Below are 25,989 nucleotides of genomic sequence, written 5' to 3' on the forward strand. Positions count from 1 at the left end.
TTACCATGAAATGGTGGATTTATTAGTGCCTATAATTATTAAATGTAATTTCACATATCACAACAAGTTTACCACAGAATGGTAGATCTATTAGCGCCTATAATTATTATATGTAATTTCATATATCACAACAAGCGTCTGTAGCTATTCAACATCATTTCACATAAGTTGACCATGAATTGGTGGATCTCTTAGCGCCTATAGCTATTCAACATCATTTCACATAAGTTGACCATGAAATGGTGGATCTATTAGCCCCTATAATGATTCAACTTTATATCACATAACAAGTTGACCATGAACCATCAGTAGTAGGGGAGCGTAGTAGGTGGTTACAAGTGCCTTTTAGCAATGCCAGAAGCAACTACTGAACACTCTCCGAAGTTTTGTCAGACTAAGCCCACAGCTAAAAGCTGATGGGAATTTTTCATATGACAAGTACACCACAAAATGGTAAATCCATTTAGTAATGTTTCCAAGCTAGATAACACATAGACAACGGATCACATCCAGTGTTTCAAAAGCAAAGCAACACACCACAACTGCATGGTACAACATAATAAGTTTAAATTAAGATAACAACTCAACATAAATTACATCTAATGTTTCTTAGCACTGCTATTGCATCATAACTGGTTATATCTAGTGTTTCAAAGCATTGTACTGCATTACAAATGGTTAAATCTTATATTTCTGAGAATTGTAACACATCAAAACTGGTTACATCTAATATTTCTGAGCATTGTATCACATTAAAAGTGGTTATATCTAGCATTTCTGTTATTGCATCACAAATGGTTATATCTAACGTTTCTAAGCACGGTAACACCTCACTTAACTACAGTCAAACTTCGTTATCTCAATGTTGACGGGACCGGTCCAACAAGCTCGAGATAAACATAATAGTTGCTGCTGTAAATTATCCCAAACATAAATTTATGTTTGTTAACGTAACAACACTAAACAGTATAGTCATTTTTGTATTATTAAATTAACCTTATTTGTGTGTGGATTTCTTCATGCTGACATACATGTAGTTAGAAGAAGGAAATGGCATATCAAATTAATACCCTAAACATAAGTTTAAAAGGAGTCATTTTACGTGTAAATTGTGTATATACTTCGAGAAAACCCCCAGGAAAGTGTACCTAGGAATACCAAAATATGCTAGAGATAAGCATGCTCGAGATAACAGTATTTAGTTTCGTAACATTACCGGTACATAGGAAAATTGTCTGGACCGGCATTGGACCTCGAGATATATTGGGTACTCGAGTTTACAGAGGTCAGTCGAATGAAGTTTGACTGTACATACAGTTGCATCTAATATTACAAATAAAGACCATACAAGACAACTGTTTACACCTATAATGCTAGGGTTAGACTACCAACTGCCAGAGGAATGTTGGCCAACTTTTTGCTGTTACGACTTCTACGACTGTCCAGTTGCAAGTCTGAGCGTTCTTACAACTTGATACTCGTTGTATAATGCTAGGCTCAGACTACCAACTGCCAGCACAAAGTTGGTCAACTTTCTGCTGTCACGACTTCTATGACTGTCCAGTTGCTAGTCTGAGTGCTCTTACAACTCGGTTCTCATCGTATAACCCATTATGCTAAGGTATGACTACCAACTGCCAGCACAAAGTTGGTCAACTTTCTGCTGTCATGACTTCTACGGCTGTCCAGTTGCTAGTCTGAGTGCTTTTACAACTCTGTTCTCATCGTATAACCCATTATGCTAAGGTATGACTACCAACTGCCAGCACAAAGTTGGTCAACTTTCTGCTGTCATGACTTCTACGGCTGTCCAGTTGCTAGTCTGAGTGATCTTACAACTCTGTTCTCGTCGTATAACCCATTATGCTAAGGTATGACTACCAACTGCCAGCACAAAGTTGGTCAACTTTCTGCTGTCACGACATCTACGACTGTCCAGTTGCTAGTCTGAGTGCTCTTACAACTCTGTTCTCGTCATATAACCCATTATGCTAAGGTATGACTACCAACTGCTAGCACAAAGTTGGTCAACTTTCTGCTGTCACGACATCTACGACTGTCCAGTTGCTAGTCTGAGTGCTCTTACAACTCTGTTCTCGTCGTATAACCCATTATGCTAAGGTATGACTACCAACTGCCAGCACAAAGTTGGTCAACTTTCTGCTGTCACGACATCTACGACTGTCCAGTTGCTAGTCTGAGTGGTCTTACAACTCTGTTCTCGTCGTATAACCCATTATGCTAAGGTATGACTACCAACTGCCAGCACAAAGTTGGTCAACTTTCTGCTGTCACGACATCTACGACTGTCCAGTTGCTAGTCTGAGTGCTCTTACAACTCGATTCTCATCGTATATCCCATTAGTTGTTAATCTGAGTGCACCCATCATAAGTCAGGAGTTGGAGACATTATAACACAACCGTCGACTTGGCCAACTTTCTGCTGGCAGTTGGTAGTCTGAGCCTACCATAACAGTTCAAAGCAATTAAGACAGCATATGGCAAATCATCACATCTATGTTTCTACTGTTATAGCAGATCCTCACTGTTTGCTGAATGATGCAGGGCTCGAACTTAACAATTTGTCTCCCACGGCAATTTTTAAAAGAACTGCAAAGGGTTAAACAGCCCACCGACGGCAATTTTGAGCCTGCCTATGGTAAATTTTTTAAAAGTGACATTGGCAGAAAATAAACCTGACTGAAAGGCTATCTTGTTACCGTATTTGACCGGAAATAAGCCCAGGGGCCCAAGACAACTCATTGTAAGCTTAGCATGGGGTGGGCTTATTCCCAGACAAGGGGCCAGTTTTGTTGAAAAAAACAACAAAAAAACCCAAATAATTAAAATAAATAATAATTAAATGAACTAGGAAGAAAACAAAAAACATCCAGTAGCACATCTATTAATTAGTGTTCCATTTGTTATTAATAAATAATAATTGTTTATTAATTAAATTGGTTTTTTTACTAGTATCTAATTATCAGAAACACACCTTCTATGTTACAATTACTTACCAGTGCTGTTTATTTACATCCAAAATTTAATGCTGAGAAGACTTAAAACAACAAACTCAATAGCGTATACACACGTTTCTGACAGGCAGCCAGCTTACACTACAAAGAATTGTCAATCTAGGCCATTGTTCTTAGCCAATCAGAATAAGGTATTTGCCTAATTAGCATTAACTGCGGACCCAGTGTGGTGGTAAAAATAGACATTGGTTTTTAGTTCAGACTTGGGTTTGGGTACTTCAAAGAAATGCTGCAGGCATGAAATTGAAAACAATGTTACACACTGTTACTGTTAGACTACTAAATCTCACTGGTGGTAAAATATTGTGTTACATTTGTGTTTAATTATCTGCAGGAGGTATGACCTTTTAAATGAACTTTGAGCAAACTTGCAGTTTTGTGTTATTTATAAGGTGACGAAGTTGGGGGTGGGCTTATTTACGAATGAGGGCCTAATTTCTTAAATGCTATCAAAACGGAGGGGGGCTTATTCAAAGACATGGGCTAATTTCCGGTCAAATACGGTATATGTAGACATCTTTTAAATGTGCAAATGTTAAATATTGGCAGACTATGTACACCAGGTGTATGTATACATTTTGCCATTGTTGAGGAGCTTTACCGATGGTAGAAAAGTGCCATTAGTGATGCTCTCTACCTATGGCAATTTATATCTCAACAACAGCAATTGCTGTCGCTGCCGCCGTTAAGTTCGATCCCTGTGATGCAAGTTAAAATATACCAATCTGCCCACAAACTGTTGGCCACGATGAAAGAACTAATAACACAAAATAGTGTACAGATTATAAAAATACCTACCTCGGTTCTTGCTGCAAATGAATCTGAAAAATAAATAAATAAAAAGTAATATGATTATATATTGTGTATTGTTTTTGGGTTTTTTATGGATGGTAAAAGGAATACCCACCCCCCCCCCCCCCCCCCCCCATGTCTTGTGATATTTTATTACCCCAGCAGGCACTCATAACGGGGAAAATAAAAATTATAATTTCTTACTGAGAAATTATCATGCATTGGTTTAACGTACACTACTATTGGACGATTTGACGCCAACAAACCAATCACCTTGTCGGTACTAAATATTATGTCATCACGATTTGGCAATGCACACACAATGACGTCACGTAGTTTAAAGCATCTGCATTTACATCTTTCTGGTTTCAGTGTTAAACTTGTAATAAAATGGTATTTAATGCAATTCATTATAGATTTTTTTTTTACAGAATATATAGAACTTTGGGTTTTGAAAATTATCTGTGAACCGTGAATAAAATACAAAGTTAAAGCAATACCCAGAACAGTAAAGTATTTTAAGTCGTTTCTATACACACTGACGTGTAGCCGATGTAGAATATATCGAAAATAAAAGCTTTTTAAAAAACCCAATAGCTGAGTAATAAATAGAATAACAAATTTGGTACCAGTTATTATCAAATTTATGTCCCTCATGAAATAAAGCTTGTGACAAGTGAAAATTATTTTACTCGGGACATAAATTTGATAATAGCTGGTGACTCATTTATTATCTTCTTTTTATCACATATGACATAGTTAAGTAATATCCGGCTTATACTGGTTCTGTTTTGTACTGATATTTAAAAAGGGACCGTAAAAAACTTTAAGTTTTGGGTGAATTCCGGTTTACCGAGGGTCTAGTTTAGAGAGGGTTCAGTTTAGAGAGGGTTGGCTGTATATACATGTACTACATATGTATACTCAATCAAATTAATAACGTTTGTTTTGTTTAACGACACCACTAGAGCACATTGAATTATTAATCATCAGCTATTAGATGTCAAACATTTGGTAATTTTGACATATAGCCTTAGAAAGGAAATCTTTTATATGCACCATTCCACGGAAAATCCTGACACCTGTTTCATAAAATCAGTATGACACACAAGCTCATATAATAATCTTTATATGTATGTGGTGGAAACAGGATTCCTCTCTCAGCTAATCAGAAAGTGTAGGCCATGGAGTAGCGGCAGTGGGTTTCCTCTCTCATTATCTGTATATGGTCCTTAACCATATGTCCGACACTGTATAACCATAATTTATGTGTTGAGTGCGTCTTTAAATAAATCATTCCTTCATTCCTTTAAAGTTCATAACTTCATTTCAAGTTTTATTGCTTATTACTGATATAACAAATATATGAGATTATTATCCATATGGTTCAACACAACCGAGTTAATAATAATCATGCGAAGCACACATGTAATAACAAATGTAATGATGTAATTTTGGGAAGCGACATCATAACACGTTGTTTTTCCCTAGTCCTAGCTAAGACTTTGCATGTGAAATATGACGACATTTCGTCGTCTCCTTCTTGTTGTGGTTAAAACAATTTGAGACAGTCCTTGTTATTCATAAAAAAAGAACAATAATAATATGGATAATAAAGAAATTATTACATTTGCGTGTGTGTCATGTCAGAATTTTTTTATTATAAAAATCCCGACACTTGTTTCGTAAAATCAATATGACACACAAGTTGTATAATAATCTTTATTTATGTGGTGGAAACAGGTTTTCTATCTCAGCTAATCAGAAAGAGTAGGCCATGGAGTAGCGGCAGTGGGTTTCCTCTCTCATTATCTGTATATGGTCCTTAACCATATGTCCGACACTGTATAACCATAATTTATGTTTCGAGTGCGTCTTTAAATCAATCATTCCTTCATTCCTTCATGTCAAGTTTTATTGCTTATTATTGATATAACAAATATACAAGATTATTACATGAGCATGACGGTCATACAAAATTTATGGAACAGCTTGGTTTGGGGAATTGTTCAAACACGAGCGCCATAAATTTCATATGGCACTCGTGTGAGTGTGATAATTCATTGATTATATGATCCACCAACTGTACACAAACTATTAGTCGAGCATTAACTATATTGCCGTATTACATGTATAATATAGATAGTATTGATCATATCCAGTGAGGTCAGTTACATATTAGGTTGTTGAAGTACATTCATAACCCTAGTATACTTGTACATGTAATATAAGTTAAAAGTGTGTTTTGTTTAACAACACCACTAGAGCACATTTGATTTATTAATCATCGGCTATTGGATATGAAACATTTGGTAATTTTGACATATAGTCTTAGAGAGGAAACCCACTACAATTTTTCCATTAGTAGTAAGGGATGTTTTATATGCATCATCCCACAGACAGGATAGCACATACCACAGCCTTTGATATACCAGTAGTGATGCACTGACTGATGTGTACTTGTAGTAAAATGTTCTGCTTTCTTATAAGAACAAACATCCTCAGAGTAGTGCTAAAGCAACACATGTTCCCTACTAGGCACAACAAATTTTCATATCTCCTCCATTCAAGGGCCATAACTCTGTGGAAAATGACTAAATCACCATGAAAGTAAAACTTGATCTGTAACAGTATGGTTATACATAAAAGTTCAGCTCAGTATCTTGAGGTATTATGAAAAAAGTCTGGTAAACAAATTTTCATATCTCCTAAGTTCAAGGGCCATAACTCTGTGAAAAATAAGTAAATCACCATGAATGTTATGATAAAGGTATACATAAAATTTCAGGTCAATATCTTGAGGCACTGCGAACAAAAATGAACGTCAGGGAAAAAAAGTTTTGTATCTCTCAAGTCCAAGGGCAATAACACGGTTTAGGGAATTGTTCAAACATGAGCTCCATAAATTTCTTATGGCGGTCACGCAAGTGTGATAATTAATTGATTATTACCCACAAGCTGTACACAAACATATTTAAACTATTAACAAGCATTTGCAATTATTGTTTTTCTCATTCCAACCAGTGCACCACAACTGGACAAAGGTTGTGGTATGTGCTTTCCTGTCTATGGAAAAGTGCATATAAAAGATCCCTTGCTGCATTAGGCAACATGTAGCAGGCTTCCTCTTATGACTCCCAGAATTACCATATATTTGACATCCAATAGCCAATGGTTAATTAATCAATGTGCTCCAGTGGTGTAGTTGAACAAAACACACTTCTGTTTTTGCTATGGTTGTATTTGTTATACTGTCACAAATCAATGTGCTCTAGTGGTGTTGTTAAACAAAACACATTTTTGTTTTTCAGTCAATATTGACCACATCAAGTCAGGTCAGTTACTTGGATACCTGAAGTACAGTCAAACCTCCTTTAGTGTCCACCTGCATTAAGCAACCACTTGTCTTAAAAGGACACTTTGGTGGATGCTTAACACAGGTTGGACTGTACATGCATAACACTACACTTAATTGTATTAAATTGTTTTGCCTTGTTATTAAGAATAAACACAAACCCCACCACAATGTTAGTTTATAGGCCCTGCGAACATACATGAGGGGTTGGGGCACATACAATACTGATACACTCATTTGTTGTTTATTTATAGCAAGACAGAAAAAGTATATAGTTTAGGTGTCCATGCATAGGGGAAGGGGCACAGACCATCCACACCAACCACCCACCCCCATTCCTACATGCCTGTAGTTGTTTCTTCTTTGTCATTTGAGTGCGAGTGCAATATATTTTAACATGCTCCTATATCACTAAGTTTCGAGCATGTCTGTCCCTGATCCCGTCTCTGGTTAACCAGAAGCTTGATCCGGGACAGAAAGTCATTTGAGAGGATCATTAGAAATACAACATTCCCCAACCTACCCCACCTTTGTAATAAGTGATATTTGACTATGTTACTTGTAGTGTGACATATTGTGAAGCAGTGAAGTGCTGACAAATATGTTATTTTAAAAAGAACATACAACAACAATAAAAAAATTAAAAATTCACAAAAAAAACCTCAAATTGTGCAGACAATTAAAATACATTGGTTAGTAGTGTATATATAAAATAACTAATGTACTTTAATAATACACTGAACTAGTGTATATAATTACATATAAGACACAGATCTCTCTCTCTCTCTCTCTCTCTCTCTCTCTCTCTCTCTCTCTCTCTCTCTCTCTCTGTCTCTCTCTGTCTCTGTCTCTGTCTCTCTCTCACTCTCTTTCTCTCTCTCTACCTATCTATCTCTCTCTCTCTCTCTCACCCCCTCTCTCTCTGTCATTCTCTCTCCCTCTTTCTCCCTCCCTCTCTCTATCTCTCTCTCTATCTCTCACTCTTTCTCTGTCACTCTCTCTCTTTCTTTCTCTCTCTGTCACTCTCTCTCTCTCTCTCTTTCTCTCTCTCTCTCTCTCTCTCTCACCTCACATTCTCTTTCTCCCTCCCTCTATCTCTCTCCCTCTATCTCTCTCACTCTCTCTCTCTCTCTCACTCTTTCTCTGTCACTCTCTCTCTATCTTTCTCTCTCTGTCACTCTCTCTCTCTGTCTTTCTCTCTCTCTCTCTCTCACTCACTCTTTCTTTCTTTCTCCCTCCCTCTATCTCTCTCACTCTCTCTCTCTCTCTATCTCTCACTCTTTCTCTGTCACTCTCTCTATCTTTCTCTCTCCGTCACTGTCACTCTCTATCTTTTTCTCTCTCTCACTCTTTCTCTATCTCTCTGAATCTATCTCTCTCTCTCTCTCTGAATCTCTCTCTCTCTCTCTCTCTCTCTCTCTCTCTCTCTCTCTCTCTCTCTCTCTCTCTCTCTCTCTCTCTCTCTCTCTCTCTCTCTAATAATATTCATGTTCTTACCCTTGTTGTCACTCAATGTGTTTTTGTGTGCTGGGTTTCCGTTAAACATTCATTCATTCATCATTCATTCATTATTCATTCATTGTTTCACATTCTCTCTTTCACTTGCTGCCAGACATTGATTTAAAATTCACCTGATTGAGGTTGAGGATTATGCGAGGCTCCTCCTCCCTGCTTTCCAAAATCTTCACTCTTTCTGATCTTTTTTTCAGAAATAAATTAATACCATCATTCTAACTAGCTATTAAAGCTATAGTAAAAATATTTATAAATCCTCAATTTTTACATGCATTAGTTAAATTATAAGAATTATGTATATTTAAAAATTTAATGTATTAAAAAGCACCAAAGAAAATTTTCAATCAATAAAATAAAGACTTTTTGTTTCACGAAGATTATAATATCTGGACACCATATAAATAACTAAAATTTTAATAAAAATTATCCGTAGAATAATGTTATACATGTGTCTGGATATCTGAATTGAACACATTAAATTATATTATTTGACACGTGGAATAGTCATGTAAAAATATTATAATGTGTGTAATAGTCATGTGAAAGTATGAATATTCTTGAAGTCTAGAATGGTCATATGAATATGTATGATATCTAGAATGGTCATATGAATATGTATGATATCTAGAATGGTGACATGAATATGTTTGATCTCTGGAATGGTATGGATGATGTCTGGAATGTTTATATGAAAATATATTAAGTTGTGAATATGATTATGTATGATGTTTGTAATATTGTCATATGAATATACATGTAATTATATGAAGTCTGAAAGGGTAATATAAATAAACATAAAGTCTGGAATGGTCATATGAATATGCATGAAGTCTAGAATGGTCATATGAATATGTATGAAGTCTAGAATGGTCATATGAATAACTATAAAGTCTGAAAGGGTCATATGAATATGTAGCTGTCTGAAAGAGTATGATGTCTGAAATTATTATATGAATAAGTATGAGGTCTGGAATGCCATACGAATATGTATGAACTCTGGAATGATCATATATGAATATGTGAAATGTCTGTAAGCATCATATGAAAATGTATGATGAATAGAATGGTCATATGAATATGTATATATTTGGACTCATAATACAAATACATGTATGTATGATGTCTGGAAGGGTCATATGAATATGCATGAAGTCTAGAATGATCATGAATATGTATGATGTCAAAAATTTGTATATGAATATCTATGATGTCTGGAATAGTCATATGAATATGCATGATGTCTGAAATTGTTATATCAATATGTATGATGTCTGGGAAGGTCATATGAATATGACTGATGTTTCGAATGGTCATATGAATATGAATGATGTCTGGAATGGTCATATGAATATGTATGAAGTCTGGAAAGGTCATATAGACATCTCACCATGTCCAACTCCTGGCGGAGTTCTTTAATCCTGGCAGTCTGAATCTCTAGTTGCTTTTGTTCATTTTGAGACTCTATACAAAACAACACAGATGTGCAGTGAGAGACATGCAGTGTTAATTAACAGTGAGCAGGGGCCTAATTCACAAAACTCTCACAACTTTGTCATTATCACAGGGGTGGGACATAAAATCCTCGCCTGATGCACAGTTGGTTTGGGATCGATCCCTGTCAGTGGACCCATTGTGCTATATTTCTCATTCAAGCCAATGCACCACGAATGATATATCAAAGGTATGTGCTATCCTGTCTATTGGATGGTGCATATAAAAGATCTCTTGTTACTAATGTGAAAAATGTTGTGGGTTTCCTCTCTAAAACCATATGTCAAAATTATGTAATGTTTGACATCCAATAGTTGATGATTAATAAATCAATGTGCTCTAGTGATGTCATTATTATTGCAGTGCAATGCAAAAAAAACTTGCAAGGATTATGCTGTATGTGTTGATTTTAAGAGAGTTTAATACAGTTTTGTGAAGTAGACCCCTGGAGTGCAACAACAAAAACTTCATTTCTGTGACATAGTCACTTACTTCAGAGTAGTTCAAACCGTATAGAACCAATTTATTACATAACATTGTTTTCCTAATTAATACAAAATGCAAACACAACTACCATTTTATTAAACATACATGTTTTAGCCAGGAATGTACCCAGGCATGCACGTATATATGCTTTGACACCCAACAGCTGATGTATTTTTCGTGCTGGGGTGTCGTTAAACATTCATTCATTCATTCATTCATTCATTCATGCATGTATATGCATGAACACACTTGCTTGTCAATGGAAATAGGTGTCACAGGAAATCCCCTAAGGAAATTGTTCTCTGAGGAGCACCAGAATAGATCCTAGAAACAATATCCACTTAAGGATCGCGTTCAGTGTTTCATAGGATATACATGAACATGTTTACCCTCTGAGGGAGGGGAATTTCCGAGGAAAAATACCACCCACCATGGAAATTTACCTCCTCACTACACATAGAACTTAAAAAATTCTTAAATAATATATTTAGGTTGTTAATTCTTACAGCATTTTATTACATACCTATTCAATTTTACTATAGTGATAAAGACATTTTGAAACTGTGTGATAAATTTATTTTGTATCGCATATACATGTATGTGCAATTTGGACTGGAACTTTTAAATGGGGAATTCCCTTTTTCTTTTAACTGCAGTTAGCGCCTTTTATTTACTGACGTCATATATGATTTACAAACGATGTCACATCATATTTGAAACATTACACAAGGCTGCTGCAGAGTATGATTCTTGGCGTTAAGTAAATCCATGAAAGGAGTTTTGATCATAGATTTAACAAAGTGTTATGACGTTAAATTAAAACCGTTTTTGTAAAACATAAAAGAAGGTATGTAATAAATACAGAACTTCACATACGTTGTTTTCACTTCCTATTTATTGCACTCGTTTATTTTGTGAAAGAACATACCACTCGACCGCTACGCAGTCTCATGGTATATATGCTTGCGCAAAATAAACGAGTGCAATAAATAGGAAGCTAAAACAACATATGTGAAGTTCTGTATTTATATACAATAAGGATTATGGGATGTTACATAATTGTCTTCTCAACCACAAACAAATAATATTTTCATATAATTACCATTTGTGACACCCAATAGCCGATGTGTATTTTTTTGCTGGGGTGTCGTTAAACATTCATTCACACATCACACATCACACTATTGTTTTACATATTAGCTGAATTAACATTCAAAGATTAACCTGTAGAGTAGGACAGCAAATAAACTGAAACAACAACAATGTTTAACTTTCTATCTATCAAAGAGATTTGGTCGTGTGACATCATTCTACTTTTGTTTTTAAATAACAAGTTCGCCACCTGGAGTTTGAAATATTACCATTCTTTACTTCACTGAAAATGAAAACAGCCAGCTCTCTCATTTCAAAGCTCAGTATACGGATAACACAAAACATGATCCAGTGGATGGTTAGATGGGTGGGTGGGTGGGTGGGCTTTGGATGGATGGATGGATGGGTGGGTGGGTGGAAGGATGGATGGATGGATGGATGGATAGATGGATGGATAGATGGATAGATGGATGATTGGATGATTGGATAGATGGATAGATGGATAGATGGATGGATGGATGATTGGATGATTGGATAGATGGATGGATGGATGGATGGATGGGTGGATGGGTGGGTGGGTGGATGGGCTTTGGAAGGATGGATGGATGGATGGATGGATGGATGGATGGATGGATGGATGGGTTGGTGGGTGGAAGGATGGATGGATGGATGGATGGATGGATGGATGGATGGATGGATGGATGGATGGATGGATGGGTTGGTGGGTGGAAGGATGGATGGATGGATGGATGGATGGATGGATGGATGATTGGATGGATGGATGGATGGATGGGTGGGTGGGTGGATTGGTGGGTGGATGGATGGATATAGATGGATGGATGATTGGATAGATAGATGGATAGATGGATGGATGGATGGATGGATGGATGGATGGATAACATATTAACGTGCCTATATCCAGTTAGTGGGGCGGGATTTAGTTCAGTAATTTTTTTGCTCGTCATAGGATCAAACCACCTCGGTGGATCCATTCAACTGATTGGATTTTTTCTCGTTTCAACCAGTGCACCACAGCTGGTCAAAGTCCATGGTATGTGCTTTCCTGTCTGTGGGAAAGTGCATATAAAATATCCCTTGCTGCTAATGGTTTCCTCTGATGACTATATGTCAGAATCAGCAAATGTTTGACATCCAATAGCTGATTAAATGTTATTAAACAAAAATTCTTTTTTTTAAATGTTATTCTAATTAACATTCAAGAACGCCTCTCCCGAGCACAACATCTGACTTCACTAGTGACCAAGTCCGAGACAGAAGGGGGGGGGGGGGGGGGGGGGGAGAGAGAGAGTGAACTGACAATGGGTAGAATTTTGAAATAGCAATTACCGAAAAAAATAATTTTTTATTTTCCCACCCCCAATTATTTATTATCCTCAGAAAATGGGTCATGTCAGGGTCGGGGAGTCCTGAATCATCACCTTACAGTATTCTTCCTTTGTAAGTCTCACCAGCACTTGGAATAGTGAAAAAGGTATGCAGTTCTAGACGAAGGAATCAACCCTGTTTTTAGTAAAATGTACACAATAATTATGGGAGTTGAACCTCCTTTCAACATAGCTGTAGATCGAGGGCCATAGATGTGCTCATTTTGCGCAAGAATATATACCACGAGACAGCGTAGTGGTCAAGTGGTATGTTCTTTTGCAAAATAAACTTGTGCAATAAATAGGAAGTGAAAACAACATATGTAAAGTTCTGTATTTATTACATACCCTTTTTTATGTTTTACAGAAACGTTTTTTAATTTAACGTCATAACAACTCTTTCTTAAATCTAGGATTAATACTCCTTTCATGGATTTACTTAACGTTAAGAATCATACTCTGTGGCAGTCTTGTGTAATGTTTCAAACACGACATGACTTAATTTGGGGCCACTCCTGCCAGAAAGAACGAAACACGACATGACTTAATTTGTAAATCATATAATGATGTCAGTACATAAAAGGCGCTAACTGCAATAAAACTAAAAACGGAATTCCCCATTTAAAAAAGTTCCGGTCCATATTGCACTTCTGTGAGATACAAAATACATTTATCACGTGGTTTCAAAATGTCTTTATCACTATAGTAAGATTGAATAGGTATGTAATAAGAGTCTATTAAAAAAAATACACGTCTACTTACGCACTGACGTCTTGATTTGTGGCGGAACCGGCCGGTACCGCAGTCGATTCTCAATGGACGCTCGGCCCCCTTCGTTGTATCTGATAGATGGATCGCCTTGCAGGTCGGCTTTTATCTCCCCGGTTTCCGTCACCAGGGGCGCCCCATTGCCAGGTCGGCCAAGGTGGTCAAGAATAAAGTTGCCGTCTTTGTTCTAAGTTGAATAAAAACATTCTGTTAAATATACTTTGTCTGGAATTTATGTAAAAACCACAAACTCATTTTCTAGGAGAGTTGAGGGATAAAAGTTACCCATGGGAGTAATTATAGTAATGACCTTGTTAAAACATCTTTTACACTCTGTCTTGTGTACAAATACTATTTTGAATAATATGTCAATGATTTTGTCATTCAGATGTATTTAATTGATAAACAGGAATGTACCAGTAATAAATTTTCAAAGTAAAGAGCTCAACTGATGTGCAGTCAGTCTAGGATCGATCCCCGCCGGTGGACCCATTGGGCTATTTCTTGTTCCAGCCAGTGCTCCACAACTGGTATATCAAAGGCCGTGGTATGTACTACTTTTGTGCTGTAGTGGGTTTTCAATCTATATGCCAAAATGATCAAATGTTTGATATCCAATAGCCAATGATAAATAATTCAATATGCCCTAGTGGTGTCACTAATCAAAGTTCTCGCTCCAACCAGTGCACCACGACTGGTATATCAAAGGCTGTGGTATGTACTACCCTGTCAGTGGGATGGTGCATATGAAAGATCCCTTGCTGCTAATTGAAAAGAGTAGCCCATGAAATGATGACAGCAGATTTCCTCTCTCAGTATGTGTGTGGTCCTTAACCATATGTATGACACCATATAACTGTAAATAAAATGTGTTGAGTGCGTCATTAAATAAAACATTTCCTTCCTTCCTTCCTTGTTAAAACATCTTTTACACTCTGTCTTGTGTACAAATACTATTTTGAATATGTGTCAATGGTTTTGTCATTCAGATTATGAACTGCATTTAATTTATACACAGGGATGTTCCAGTGATACACATTCAAGAATAAAAGGGGGTGAGATGTACATGTAGTCCAGTGATACAGTGCTCACCTGATGGGTGATCGATCAAAGATCAATTTCCATCGGTTACCCCATTGGGCTATTTCTCATTCCAACCAGTGCTCCACAACTGATGTATCAAAGGCTGTGGTATGTACTTGCTTGCCGCTAATCAAAAAGAGTAGCCCATTGTGTGGTGTCAGCAGGTTTCCTCTCTCATTATTTTTATCACTCTGGGATCGATCCTCATCAGTGGGCCTATATATTGGGCTAATTCTTGTTCCAGCTAATGGACTATATGACTTGTATATAAAAGGTATGTGCTATCCTGCCTACGAGATGGTGCATATAAAAGATCCCTTGTTACTAATGGAAAAAAATGTTGGTATAAGTCAAAATTACCAAATGCTTGACATCCAATAGTCTATGATTAATAAATCAATGTGCTCTAATCGTGTTGTTAAACAAAACAAACTTTAACCTTTTTTTTTTCTTTCTCATTAACCTCTAACAACTAACCACTAACCCACTGTCATGCACAGACAGCCCTGTGTGTCCATGACAGCTTGCTTGAACCTTGACTGGATATAAGTATGACTATAAGTGGAAATGAAATCAATTAAAGGAAATAGTGCATGTACAACAATAAATACTGAAAACTAAAAGACTGCTACTCCAGATCTATATAGAAAAACAGACAGTTTGAGCCTTAATTAAACATTTTACTTCAATACATGTACATGCACAAGATTACCGTTCTGCATATTATCCAACATCTTATGTGTTATTTCTAAAATTAAACATAATTTTATTATCTTTATTACGTTACTCTAAAAATAAATTAGAATAACTGTTCTGATATGAATGTATGAGTAAATCAAAAATAGCCTGAAAATATACGGTAAACATGCATGCATGTAACAAAAATTATAAACAGGTTAAGTGGAGGCCTCAAAACTATACAATGTATATTAGAAATCTAGTCAAACTGGTAACAAAATCTGCAGCCAAATTCGGATTTCAATTAGTCAAACAAAACAAAATTAACCCACAGACGTAAATGACACTCAGGCACTTGTGTAGGAAGCGGGGGGGGGGGGGAGGACCGGCAAGGGGGGGAGCAGCGATGTTTTATATATTTATATATATATATATATATATATATATATATATACAGTAGAATCTCATTGGCTCGAACACTGTCGGTGCATCAAAGTCTGTTCGACCCATCGGGTAGTTCGAACCATGCATTCGGCCGTTATCGGGTGCTTCTGTAACACAAAAACCAATTGAAACACCTCGCATATTTCTGTAAAACTGGCTTGGGTGAGATGGTCCGATTGACTCGTGAGTAACGAAATCATCATCAAATGTCGGATGAGATACATATTTGTAACTATTATTTATCACCGTTAAATAAACAAATAACAAACACATTGGTAGTCTGTATTTATAAATATTTATTTCTTTAAAAAAATCGTTCTTTACTATGCTGTTGTAGAATCGTTAGCGACATATTGACAACGTTGAGAAAAAAAATGAATGCATGAAGCACTTTACCTATTATTGTTGCAATCACTACATTACAATGATATCTCCTGTATTTCAAGTTAAAAACAGAATATGCCGACGCTCAGTCATAGAGTAGCGATTAAAATGATAAAAGTAAACCGGCGAGGCCTGGCTAGGCTCACAAATTGATTGGTGTTACAGGCAAGGTTCAATCAGCTAACGACTGTCGTAGTACAACTGTCTGTACTAGAAAGATAATTACCGAAAGGTGCTAAATAAACAACATGATAAGCCGGCATATAATCTAGGATGAATTCGTTCCACTTCCGAATTTATAATAACTTACTTTGAGACTGACGTAAAAGGGTCGATAAAAAATTCGTACATAAATATTTCTTGTATTTCTTTGGATAGACTTAGTCGTTCGAGCTAAATATGTTTAATTTTACAGTTCGGACCAATAAACTGGTTCGAGAGAAAGCTTCTGTTCGACCCTAGGGGTATTCGACCAATCAGCACCAAAATAAAAGGGTTTAATAGAGAGAAAAAATCGGGACATTGTTCTTGGTTCGAGAATACCGGTAGGTTCGACCGTTGGGCGTTCGAGCCAATGAGATTCTACTGTATATATATATATATATATATGTGTGTGTGCCCCCCGTTTGGCACCTTCCTACACCTGTGTGACTGGATACTAAACAAAACAAGATTTTAATTATTCGCTTTGAATCATATTGTATTTTGTGTCTGTTAAAATGATCAATGCCTTGGAAACAGTTTAGACCCATTTTGATAGTCTGTTTAGTGAATAAAGCTAAAAAATAAATGAAGCTAAAAAAATGTGAATGAAGTTAAAAAATAATATATTAAAAATATTTGTTTTTCTTTTATTGTGCAGCATACATATATCTTTGTTTGAGTGACAAATCCTCTATATATATATATATATTCTCCATATTTAACTTTAATAGGCCATTTTGTGAATGACCACTTAAAGATTTTATACTCTTGCGTATGTCCACTTTAATATCATAACTAATTCTAGTCAGAAATTGCTGGCCAATGGGTGTCCAGCAATCTACCAGGATAAGATTTCATTTCATCTACACAAGATATGTGTGTCAAACAACAAAACTGTTTAAAGGGACATTCCTGAGTCTGCTGCAAGTTTTAAGATGTTATCGACTAACAGAGACTTTTTAACGGTTGTAATTACATCTCAAATATATTTTTCTGCATAAAATATTATTGGCTGTATATTAAATGTGTTTCTGGTCATTCTAATATTTGTACAAGGTTAAATTTCATTTTATTTTGTAACAAAAAATTTTTTTGGTATGTACGAAATTATTAGAACACAAATTCCAGTTTGGGCTTCTTACAAATATTAAGACAACCAAAAACACATTGAATATACAGACACTGATATTTTAAGCAAGAAAATATATTTAATTTGTAAGTTTAATCGTAGAAATATTTTATTAGTCGGACACATCTTACAATGCAGCAAACTCAGGAATGTCCCTTTAATAAAGATAAAATCATAGAAATAATATATTCTACAAAACAATCAACATCATTAAAGATACACAGCTGAAGAGTTAATGCCCCATCATGCTACACTGAAATGACTCAATTCTGTGAGACACAAAACAAATCACTGCAACACAAATAAGCAATGTAACATCAAAATTAACATAAATTGGTGAGACCACACTATAGTCCTTCCCAGCCTCCATAAACAACGGGGTTTTTTTTGTAAATAATTTCAGTTTAATTTGAAGTAAGAAGAAAAGAAAAAGTGTTTTGGAAATAACCAAAAAATATTATTTTTGTGTACAATTTAGAAAACAATCGGCTCAGAAATAAAAAAAACTTGTAGTACAAAATACCATAGTAACAAAATGGCGCTCCCTGTGGGAAGAACTATAGGCATGAAATGACTATGGTATGAAATGGACAAGGAAATCGATCCATGAAACATACACCATGTAATGAGTTTAAAGCTGCGGTTTTGAACACATAAAATGCATATGGGGTTTTGCTATCATTGTACTGTGAAACCCCTCTAAACTGGACATGCATGGAACCAGGTAAAAAGTTTGATATTATGGGGTACTCAGTTTATTTATAACATCCGTTCTTTACTGTTATTTATGGTATAAATTAAGGGACTGTGACAAACATGCAATTTTGAGGGAATTAATTCTGGTTTACAGAGGGTCTGATTTAGATGGGTTTCACTGTCTTATGCGGTCCACTGTATTGATGGAACAAATATGTAGACCTGTCACCATGTTTTTTAATGCATTTTTAAAGTGAAAAGTGGAAATGACTCCTGTATTTTGACAGTAATGGTAAATCAATAAATGTTTATAACTCTGACTTACGGGTAGATTAGTAAAGGATAACAGCATATGTAAAGGAAAAAAAAGAAAGAAATGTTTTATTTAATGACGCACTCAACACATTTTTATTTACAGTTATATGGCGTCAGACATATGGTTAAGGACCACACAGATTTTGCGAGGAAACCCGCTGTCGCCATTACATGGGCTACTCTTCCGATTAGCAGCAAGGGATCTTTTATTTGCGCTTCCCACAGGCAGGATAGCACAAACCATGGCCTTTGTTGAACCAGTTATGGATCACTGGTCGGTGCAAGTGGTTTACACCTACCCATTGAGCCTTGCGGAGCACTCACTCAGGGTTTGGAGTCGGTATCTGGATTAAAAATCCCATGCCTCGACTGGGATCCGAACCCAGTACCTACCAGCCTGTAGACCGATGGCCTAACCACGACACCACCGAGGCCAGTCATATGTAAAGGATACTGAAGAATGGTTGTGTTAGAAGAAGAAAAATAATATGGATCACCAACATGTATTTTAAGGTCTCACTACACAGAAGATTTTTTGGGTGAGAGTTCATTCATCACGGCCCACAAAAGTTGTGACACATCTTGTGGTTTACATATTAACTTCTCGTAATTAAAACATTTCTTAAATTGTATATTGCAATAATAATTAAGCCATCTATCTGGAGTTTGACCATGTTATTTTATTGAGCATTGACCTTTTGGGACATTAGTACCAAGCAGAACATGTGGCTAGTGTAAACTGGTTCTTATACTACTCATATGGACAGATACTACAGCTAAATGGGGTTGCATGTATAGCATTAAAAAAAAAATTGAGATGTAAATTTTCTAATTTTTTGGTGAAAATAAATGCAGATATAATATATCTTCACAAAGGTATATGTGATTAGTAGCAGCAAGGGGTGGGGTCGATGTAGCCCAGTAGTAAAGCGCTCGCCTGATGTGCAGTTGGGCTATTTGGGCTATTTCTCATTCTAGCCAGTGCATAAAGAAGATCGCTTGCTACTAATGGTAAAATGCAGTGGGTTTCCTCCCTGTGTCAACACATTTTATTTACGGTTATATGGGGTCGGACATATGCTTAAGGACCACACAGATATTGAGAGAGGAAACCTGCTGTCATCATTTCATGGACTACTCTTTTCACTCAGTAGCAAGGGATCTTTTATATGTACCATCCCATAGACAGGATAGCACATACCACAACCTTTGAGGTACCAGTCGTGGTGCACTGGCTGGAGCGAGAAATAGACAGCAAGAAACACATGTATGTTATATAAAGACACAATACTGTTTTTACCACTAATATAACATTTTAGTCAGTTAAGTGTGCAAACCCCAGCTAATTTCAGCCCCTGAAAATGGACAGTACGTTTAGTTAATCTACAAACCTGCAACACACATTTGAATAAGGTTATAACAGAGACATGCTAAAGTCTGTGATGTTTATAAACAGGGAAATATCATCTAAAAATAACTAGAACTTGTCTCAATAACGATTACACACGAATGTGTGGTTTTAGAATTATGAAAAATGCATTTTGGAGGATTGCAAAAACCTCAATGTTCATGATGAACCACTTTAAATAAGAGAATGAAAATTAATATTCTAAATTTAATAAAAAGTACACATTGTGTACTTCTAATTTAAATATGTTGTAGTGTTTAAAAACTAAAATCTGTCGCTTTAGAGAAAGTTTGATTAGTCAGAAATACGTCACAATAGAAACACAGGACAGTTACTGTAAGAGAAAACAAAACATTCTAAAGAAACAGGGCTCAGATCTTCGAAGCTATTTTAGCACTAAAACTGTTGTAGGCTATAGCAAGTGTTGAAGCGACGTCATAGCTGATGGATGGATGGATGGATAGATGGATGGAGGGTTGGATGAATGGATGGATGGATGGATGGATGGATGGAGTGATGAATGGATGGATGGATGAATGCATGGATGGAGTGAGGGAGGAAGGGAGTGAGGTATGAATGGATGAACGAACGAACGATTGGATGTTAAACTAAGGTAAATTCAAAAATGACGTGATGATCGAACAACATCAATACAAAAATTTAACAGTTTTACAGCTTACGAATGTTTTACGACATCGTAGTGCTAAGATAACTTTGAAAATATGTAGCTAGTTAGATTATCCAACAAGTGGTTAACATGTGCTAACATGTTACAAAAGCAAACACAAATTTGCTGTACTATGTTATTAAGAAAACAAAGTGACGGAAAAATTCTAATATTAAAGCATGCTGGTCTGTTTTTAATACACTTGATGAGCTTTGAGTATACAACATGAAACACAACAAAATAGAAAAGGTTCAATCAAAGTAGGACTGCTAATATTGAAATAGCAATACTAATATTATTTATTATATAAGCCTCTTGTTGTAGGCAATATAATTATTAAATTTATTTAATTCATCATAAAGAAATAACAAGATAACGGAAATAGTCGCGGTAAACAAATTATTGCAACTCAGAATTCACTTCACATGGGGGTTTTAAATTTTAAATCATGTCATATATTTTCATATTTAATGGCCATTAAATACTGGGCCTGTTACAAAACATATAACTTCGTAAGTTGCATATATTGTAGTGGAAATCCAAATTTGTTTAAAGGGTGAATGACTATTTTCATAAACTCGTTTAAATCACCTGTATATATAAAGTAAAGCTATTTCAATATGAAATTCTCACAGATAAACTGTACCTTTTCCCATTTTGAGGCACTTAACAGCCTAACAGGAAGCTATATACACAATAAACAACCAAACATTAATGGGTAATAAATATCAGAATTATTTTCATTTGAACTTTCTAAATTAATAACTGGAATGACTAAAACTACTATCTAAATATTTTAAATTTCAATGCAAATATCATGTTCATGCAGACGACTATTAAATAAAATATTTTTAGCGCTATCTCTGGACTAAAAATACTATCTAAATATTTAAAATTTCAATGAAAATATTATGTTCATGCAGATGACTATTTAATCAATTTCTTTTAGGGCTATCTCAACTAAAAATGCTATCTAAATATTTAAAATTTCACTGTACATATTGTGTTCATGCAGACGACTATTTAATAAAAATATTTCAAGGCTATCTCTGAACTAAAAATGCTATCTAAACATTTAAAATTTCAATGTAAATATTGTATTCATGCAGACAACTATTTAATCAAATTTTTTTTAGAGTTATCTTGGCTATCTCTGGGTGAGCAAAACAGTTCGCAAAATTATCTATTGAACATCAAATTTTTGGAAAAAACTAGTAATTTCCCAACAAAATATCAATTATTATATGAAAAATGTTTTGCCAAATTAAAATAAAATTTGCCTATTTTGATGAATCTGGCAAGTGACAAGAGATAGCCCTGAATTTGACGTAAACAGGTTTACATTTGTTATTAATTAATGTCTATCACTGTGTATTAGCCAACTCTCTGAACAAGCCAATCCCTTAGAATGACCCTGAATATCTGGTATAAAGAGGCTGACACAATGAAAATGGACCACAAGAGCAAAAGAAAAAGGAGGAAGTTATTGGAAGATTTTTAGACCATCCCATTGGCTGTTGGGATGTTCGGACCAGACTACTATCCCTAGGCGAATATGCATTTGTTTGAGGTCAGGTGAAGTAGAAAACAAAAAGAACATTGCTATATACATAGGCTGTGAAAGTCACAAATCCTAGGTTCAACCCGTGAAAATGCACACCAAGTTAGGTTAACCTATAAAACTATAGCACATCTGGATAAAGTTACAATAATGTGAAACAAGAGTCTGTGAGGTTGAAATGCAGAAATAATCTTAAAAGTACTACCTTAATGTTGCATAATTATTATGATAATGGTGGCTTGTTTTGAAATGTTAACTTTACACATTCAAGTAGATGAATGCTACTGTTTACACTACATATAAGCAAATTACAATTTCGATATCTGAGTTACTGATGTGCCTGGGATAGATTAATTTCTTGTTAATCGTTACAAATATATGTGAGAATAGTGAAATATGGCTATTGTAACTATGATATACCAGCACCTTTAAAATAGATTAGAGCTCGTCTCAATAGCCATTACTTATCTGAGATACATGCATTTTCAAAAATGTGAAAAATGCATTTCTTGGTTTTACGAACACCAGGATGACCAGAAACACTTCGGTTCTATGGAAATGGACAATCTAAACAATAAAATCTAAGTAATGTTGGATTTCAATTATCAAAAACGTCTCTAATAGTGAAAAATACCCCGTAGTATTTAAAATACCAGTTAAATTACATATATATTAATCTTTCAAATCTAATTGGTATGGAAGGCAGATTTTCATCAGTGTTATGTATCCGTACTGCCACAATTATTTTTAAAGACATTTTTTGGTTGCCTTCATGTACTGACTGGAACCCCCCCACCCCCCCCCAACCCCCTTCCAGGATGGTACATTGTATTTACGAATACGAGTATGTTTATTTGGACTGCCGATCATTTCATAGCATGTCCCACACATAAATACATTACAATACAGGCTTCCGAGTATTGAAAATATGCGTGACCCATTTATCGGTTACGCAGAAATAAATCCAGGTAACCCATATTCTTTTTACTTAACCCGTTATATCCAAATAAAAGGTGTTTCAAATTTTGCGCGAACAAAAAATAGGTTACGCAAATTAGATTTGTGCGAGCAATGCGCGAACAAAATGATTGCTCTCGCAATTTTCAGAGGCATGCAATGCATATATTATGTATACGTAAATACATCTGTAGTATTTAGATACTTTAACAGTCGGCTAATATACAGTGATATATGGTCGTAGGAGCTCTACCTCTGTCATTTGAGACAGTTCAGTAATTAATTATAAAACCACTTACCATTGGGTCCCTGTATTTCAGTTCTCCACGTGGGGTCACATCCTGCTCCGTGAACTTGCGTTTTCGGTTATCCCCATCACCCTATGCATTTAAATATTCATATAATTAACAATAATTAATTGTACAATTTAATCCCCATCACCCTTTGAAATTAACCACAATTAATGATATAATTTAACACCCATCATCGTTTGATATTAAATATCCATAATTGTATAATTTAATCCCCATCATCATTTGAAATTAAATAACCATAATTAATTACATAATTTAATCCCCTCACCCTTTGAAATTAAATAACCATAATTAATTATATAATTTAATTTTCATCACCCTTTGAAATTAAATAATTATAATTAATTATGTAATTTAATACATTAAATATTATTTTATTTATATTATTGTTTTACCGGTACTTTGAAAAATGAGCCAAATAAATAACATTTCAAAACAAATGCACATGTAGTTAATTAAAGAAAAAGGCTTGTTTAATCTCATGGCAAGATGGCGCTAGACTATTAAGGCATGGTGCCGCACCATGTTAACAAATGATAGGGAAAACACTAAAATGTAACAACTTTTTTCTCTCTCACAGCATCAGATACATGTTCTATCTGCTACCAACTATAATACATAATGAAAGTCAATTTGCTTATGGTAATCAGAATATTTGATGAATGTAATAATTAGCCATTTCATTTCAACTTATTTTCGTGACCATATCCAATTAAGGTTCAAGCACGTTGTCCTGGGAACACACCTCAGCTATCTGGGCTGTCTGTCCAGGACAATGGGTTTTGTTAGTGGTTAGTGGCTAGTGAGAGAGAAGAGGGTGTAGTGGTCTTACACCTACCCACTGAGTAGTTAAAACTCGCTCTGGGTTGAAGCTGGTACCAGGTTGCAAACCCTATACATATACCAGCCTTATGTCCAATGGACCGGCCTCGGTGGCGTCGTGGCAGGCCATCGGTCTACAGGCTGGTAGGTACTGGGTTCGGATCCCAGTCGAGGCATGGGATTTTTAATCCAGATACCGACTCCAAACCCTGAGCGAGTGCTCCGCAAGGCTCAATGGGTAGGTGTAAACCACTTGCACCGACCAGTGATCCATAACTGGTTCAACAAAGGCCGTGGTTTGTGCTATCCTGCCTGTGGGAAGCGCAAATAAAAGATCCCTTGCTGCCTGTCGTAAAAGAGTAGCCTATGTGGCGACAGCGGGTTTCCTCTAAAAAACAGCGTCAGAATGACCATATGTTTGACGTCCAATAGCCGATAAGATTAAAAATCAATGTGCTCTAGTGGTGTCATTAAATAAAACAAACTTTACTTTACATTTTGTTTGTAAATACATACAAATGTCTGCCATTTTGGATCCACAGAAAATGCACCACCAGGGAGTTGGATAACGTCCCGTCAAAGTTATAGATCTAATAATGTATGTACGTGTACGTACTTTGGCAAGTTCTACCTCATTTGTTGTGCTTGATACAATATTGAGTTATTATGTTTATTTAATACACATTTAATGGAGGCAAAGTATGGAATTCTTCAGGTGACTATACTTTTCGTCTGTCCATCTGTCTCTCATAGGGTTTTTTTCTTCACTTTTTCACAATACCTCAAGATATTGAGCTGAAATTTTCATATAGTTTTATTATGTACAATTACAGATCAGGTGTGACTTTCATATCGATTTATCCATTTTTGACAGAGTTTTAGCCCATAAACTTATAAGAAAGAAGAAAATTGTTTCAAGATGTTGAGCTAAAATATTGCGTATAGCCATATCATGTATATTAGACTATTACAGATCAGGTGTGACTTTCATATCGATTTATCCATTTTTGACAGAGTTTTAGCCCATAAACTTATAAGAAAGAAGAAAATTGTTTCAAGATGTTGAGCTAAAATATTGCGTATAGCCATATCATGTATATTAGACTATTACAGATCAGGTGTGACTTTCATATCGATTTATCCATTTTTGACAGAGTTTTAGCCCATAAACTTATAAGAAAGAAGAAATTTTTTTCAAGATGTTGAACTAAAATATTACGTATAGCCATATCATGTATATTAGACTATTACAGATCAGGTATGACTTTCATGTTGATATATTGCTTTAGCAGAGTGATGTCTATGTTGTCTCAGCTCTATGTTCCCTCGACTAACTCTTAACCCTAACCTAGGGGACAATATTTCAAAATCTTAGGTAACCAGTTCGGTTACATGAATATAGTTCTCA

At 35.6% G+C, this 25,989-nt stretch overlaps 1 protein-coding gene across 1 annotated transcript in view; it reads right to left on the reverse strand.

Annotated features, from left to right (window-relative positions):
- Positions 1–25,989, reverse strand: part of LOC121385043 — a 142,567-nt gene that overhangs the window by 53,924 nt on the left and 62,654 nt on the right. The window contains exons 7-13 of the mRNA XM_041515578.1: positions 25,198–25,225; positions 23,745–23,825; positions 21,574–21,612; positions 13,914–14,106; positions 10,085–10,158; positions 8,814–8,880; positions 3,834–3,856 (exon numbers count right to left, since the gene is read on the reverse strand). Of these exons, the coding sequence (XP_041371512.1) occupies positions 3,834–3,856; positions 8,814–8,880; positions 10,085–10,158; positions 13,914–14,106; positions 21,574–21,612; positions 23,745–23,825; positions 25,198–25,225 (505 nt within the window). The remainder of the gene's footprint in view (positions 1–3,833; positions 3,857–8,813; positions 8,881–10,084; positions 10,159–13,913; positions 14,107–21,573; positions 21,613–23,744; positions 23,826–25,197; positions 25,226–25,989) is intronic.

This window comes from Gigantopelta aegis, chromosome 11 (assembly GCF_016097555.1).
Source record: "Gigantopelta aegis isolate Gae_Host chromosome 11, Gae_host_genome, whole genome shotgun sequence".
Lineage (NCBI taxonomy): Eukaryota > Metazoa > Mollusca > Gastropoda > Neomphalida > Peltospiridae > Gigantopelta > Gigantopelta aegis.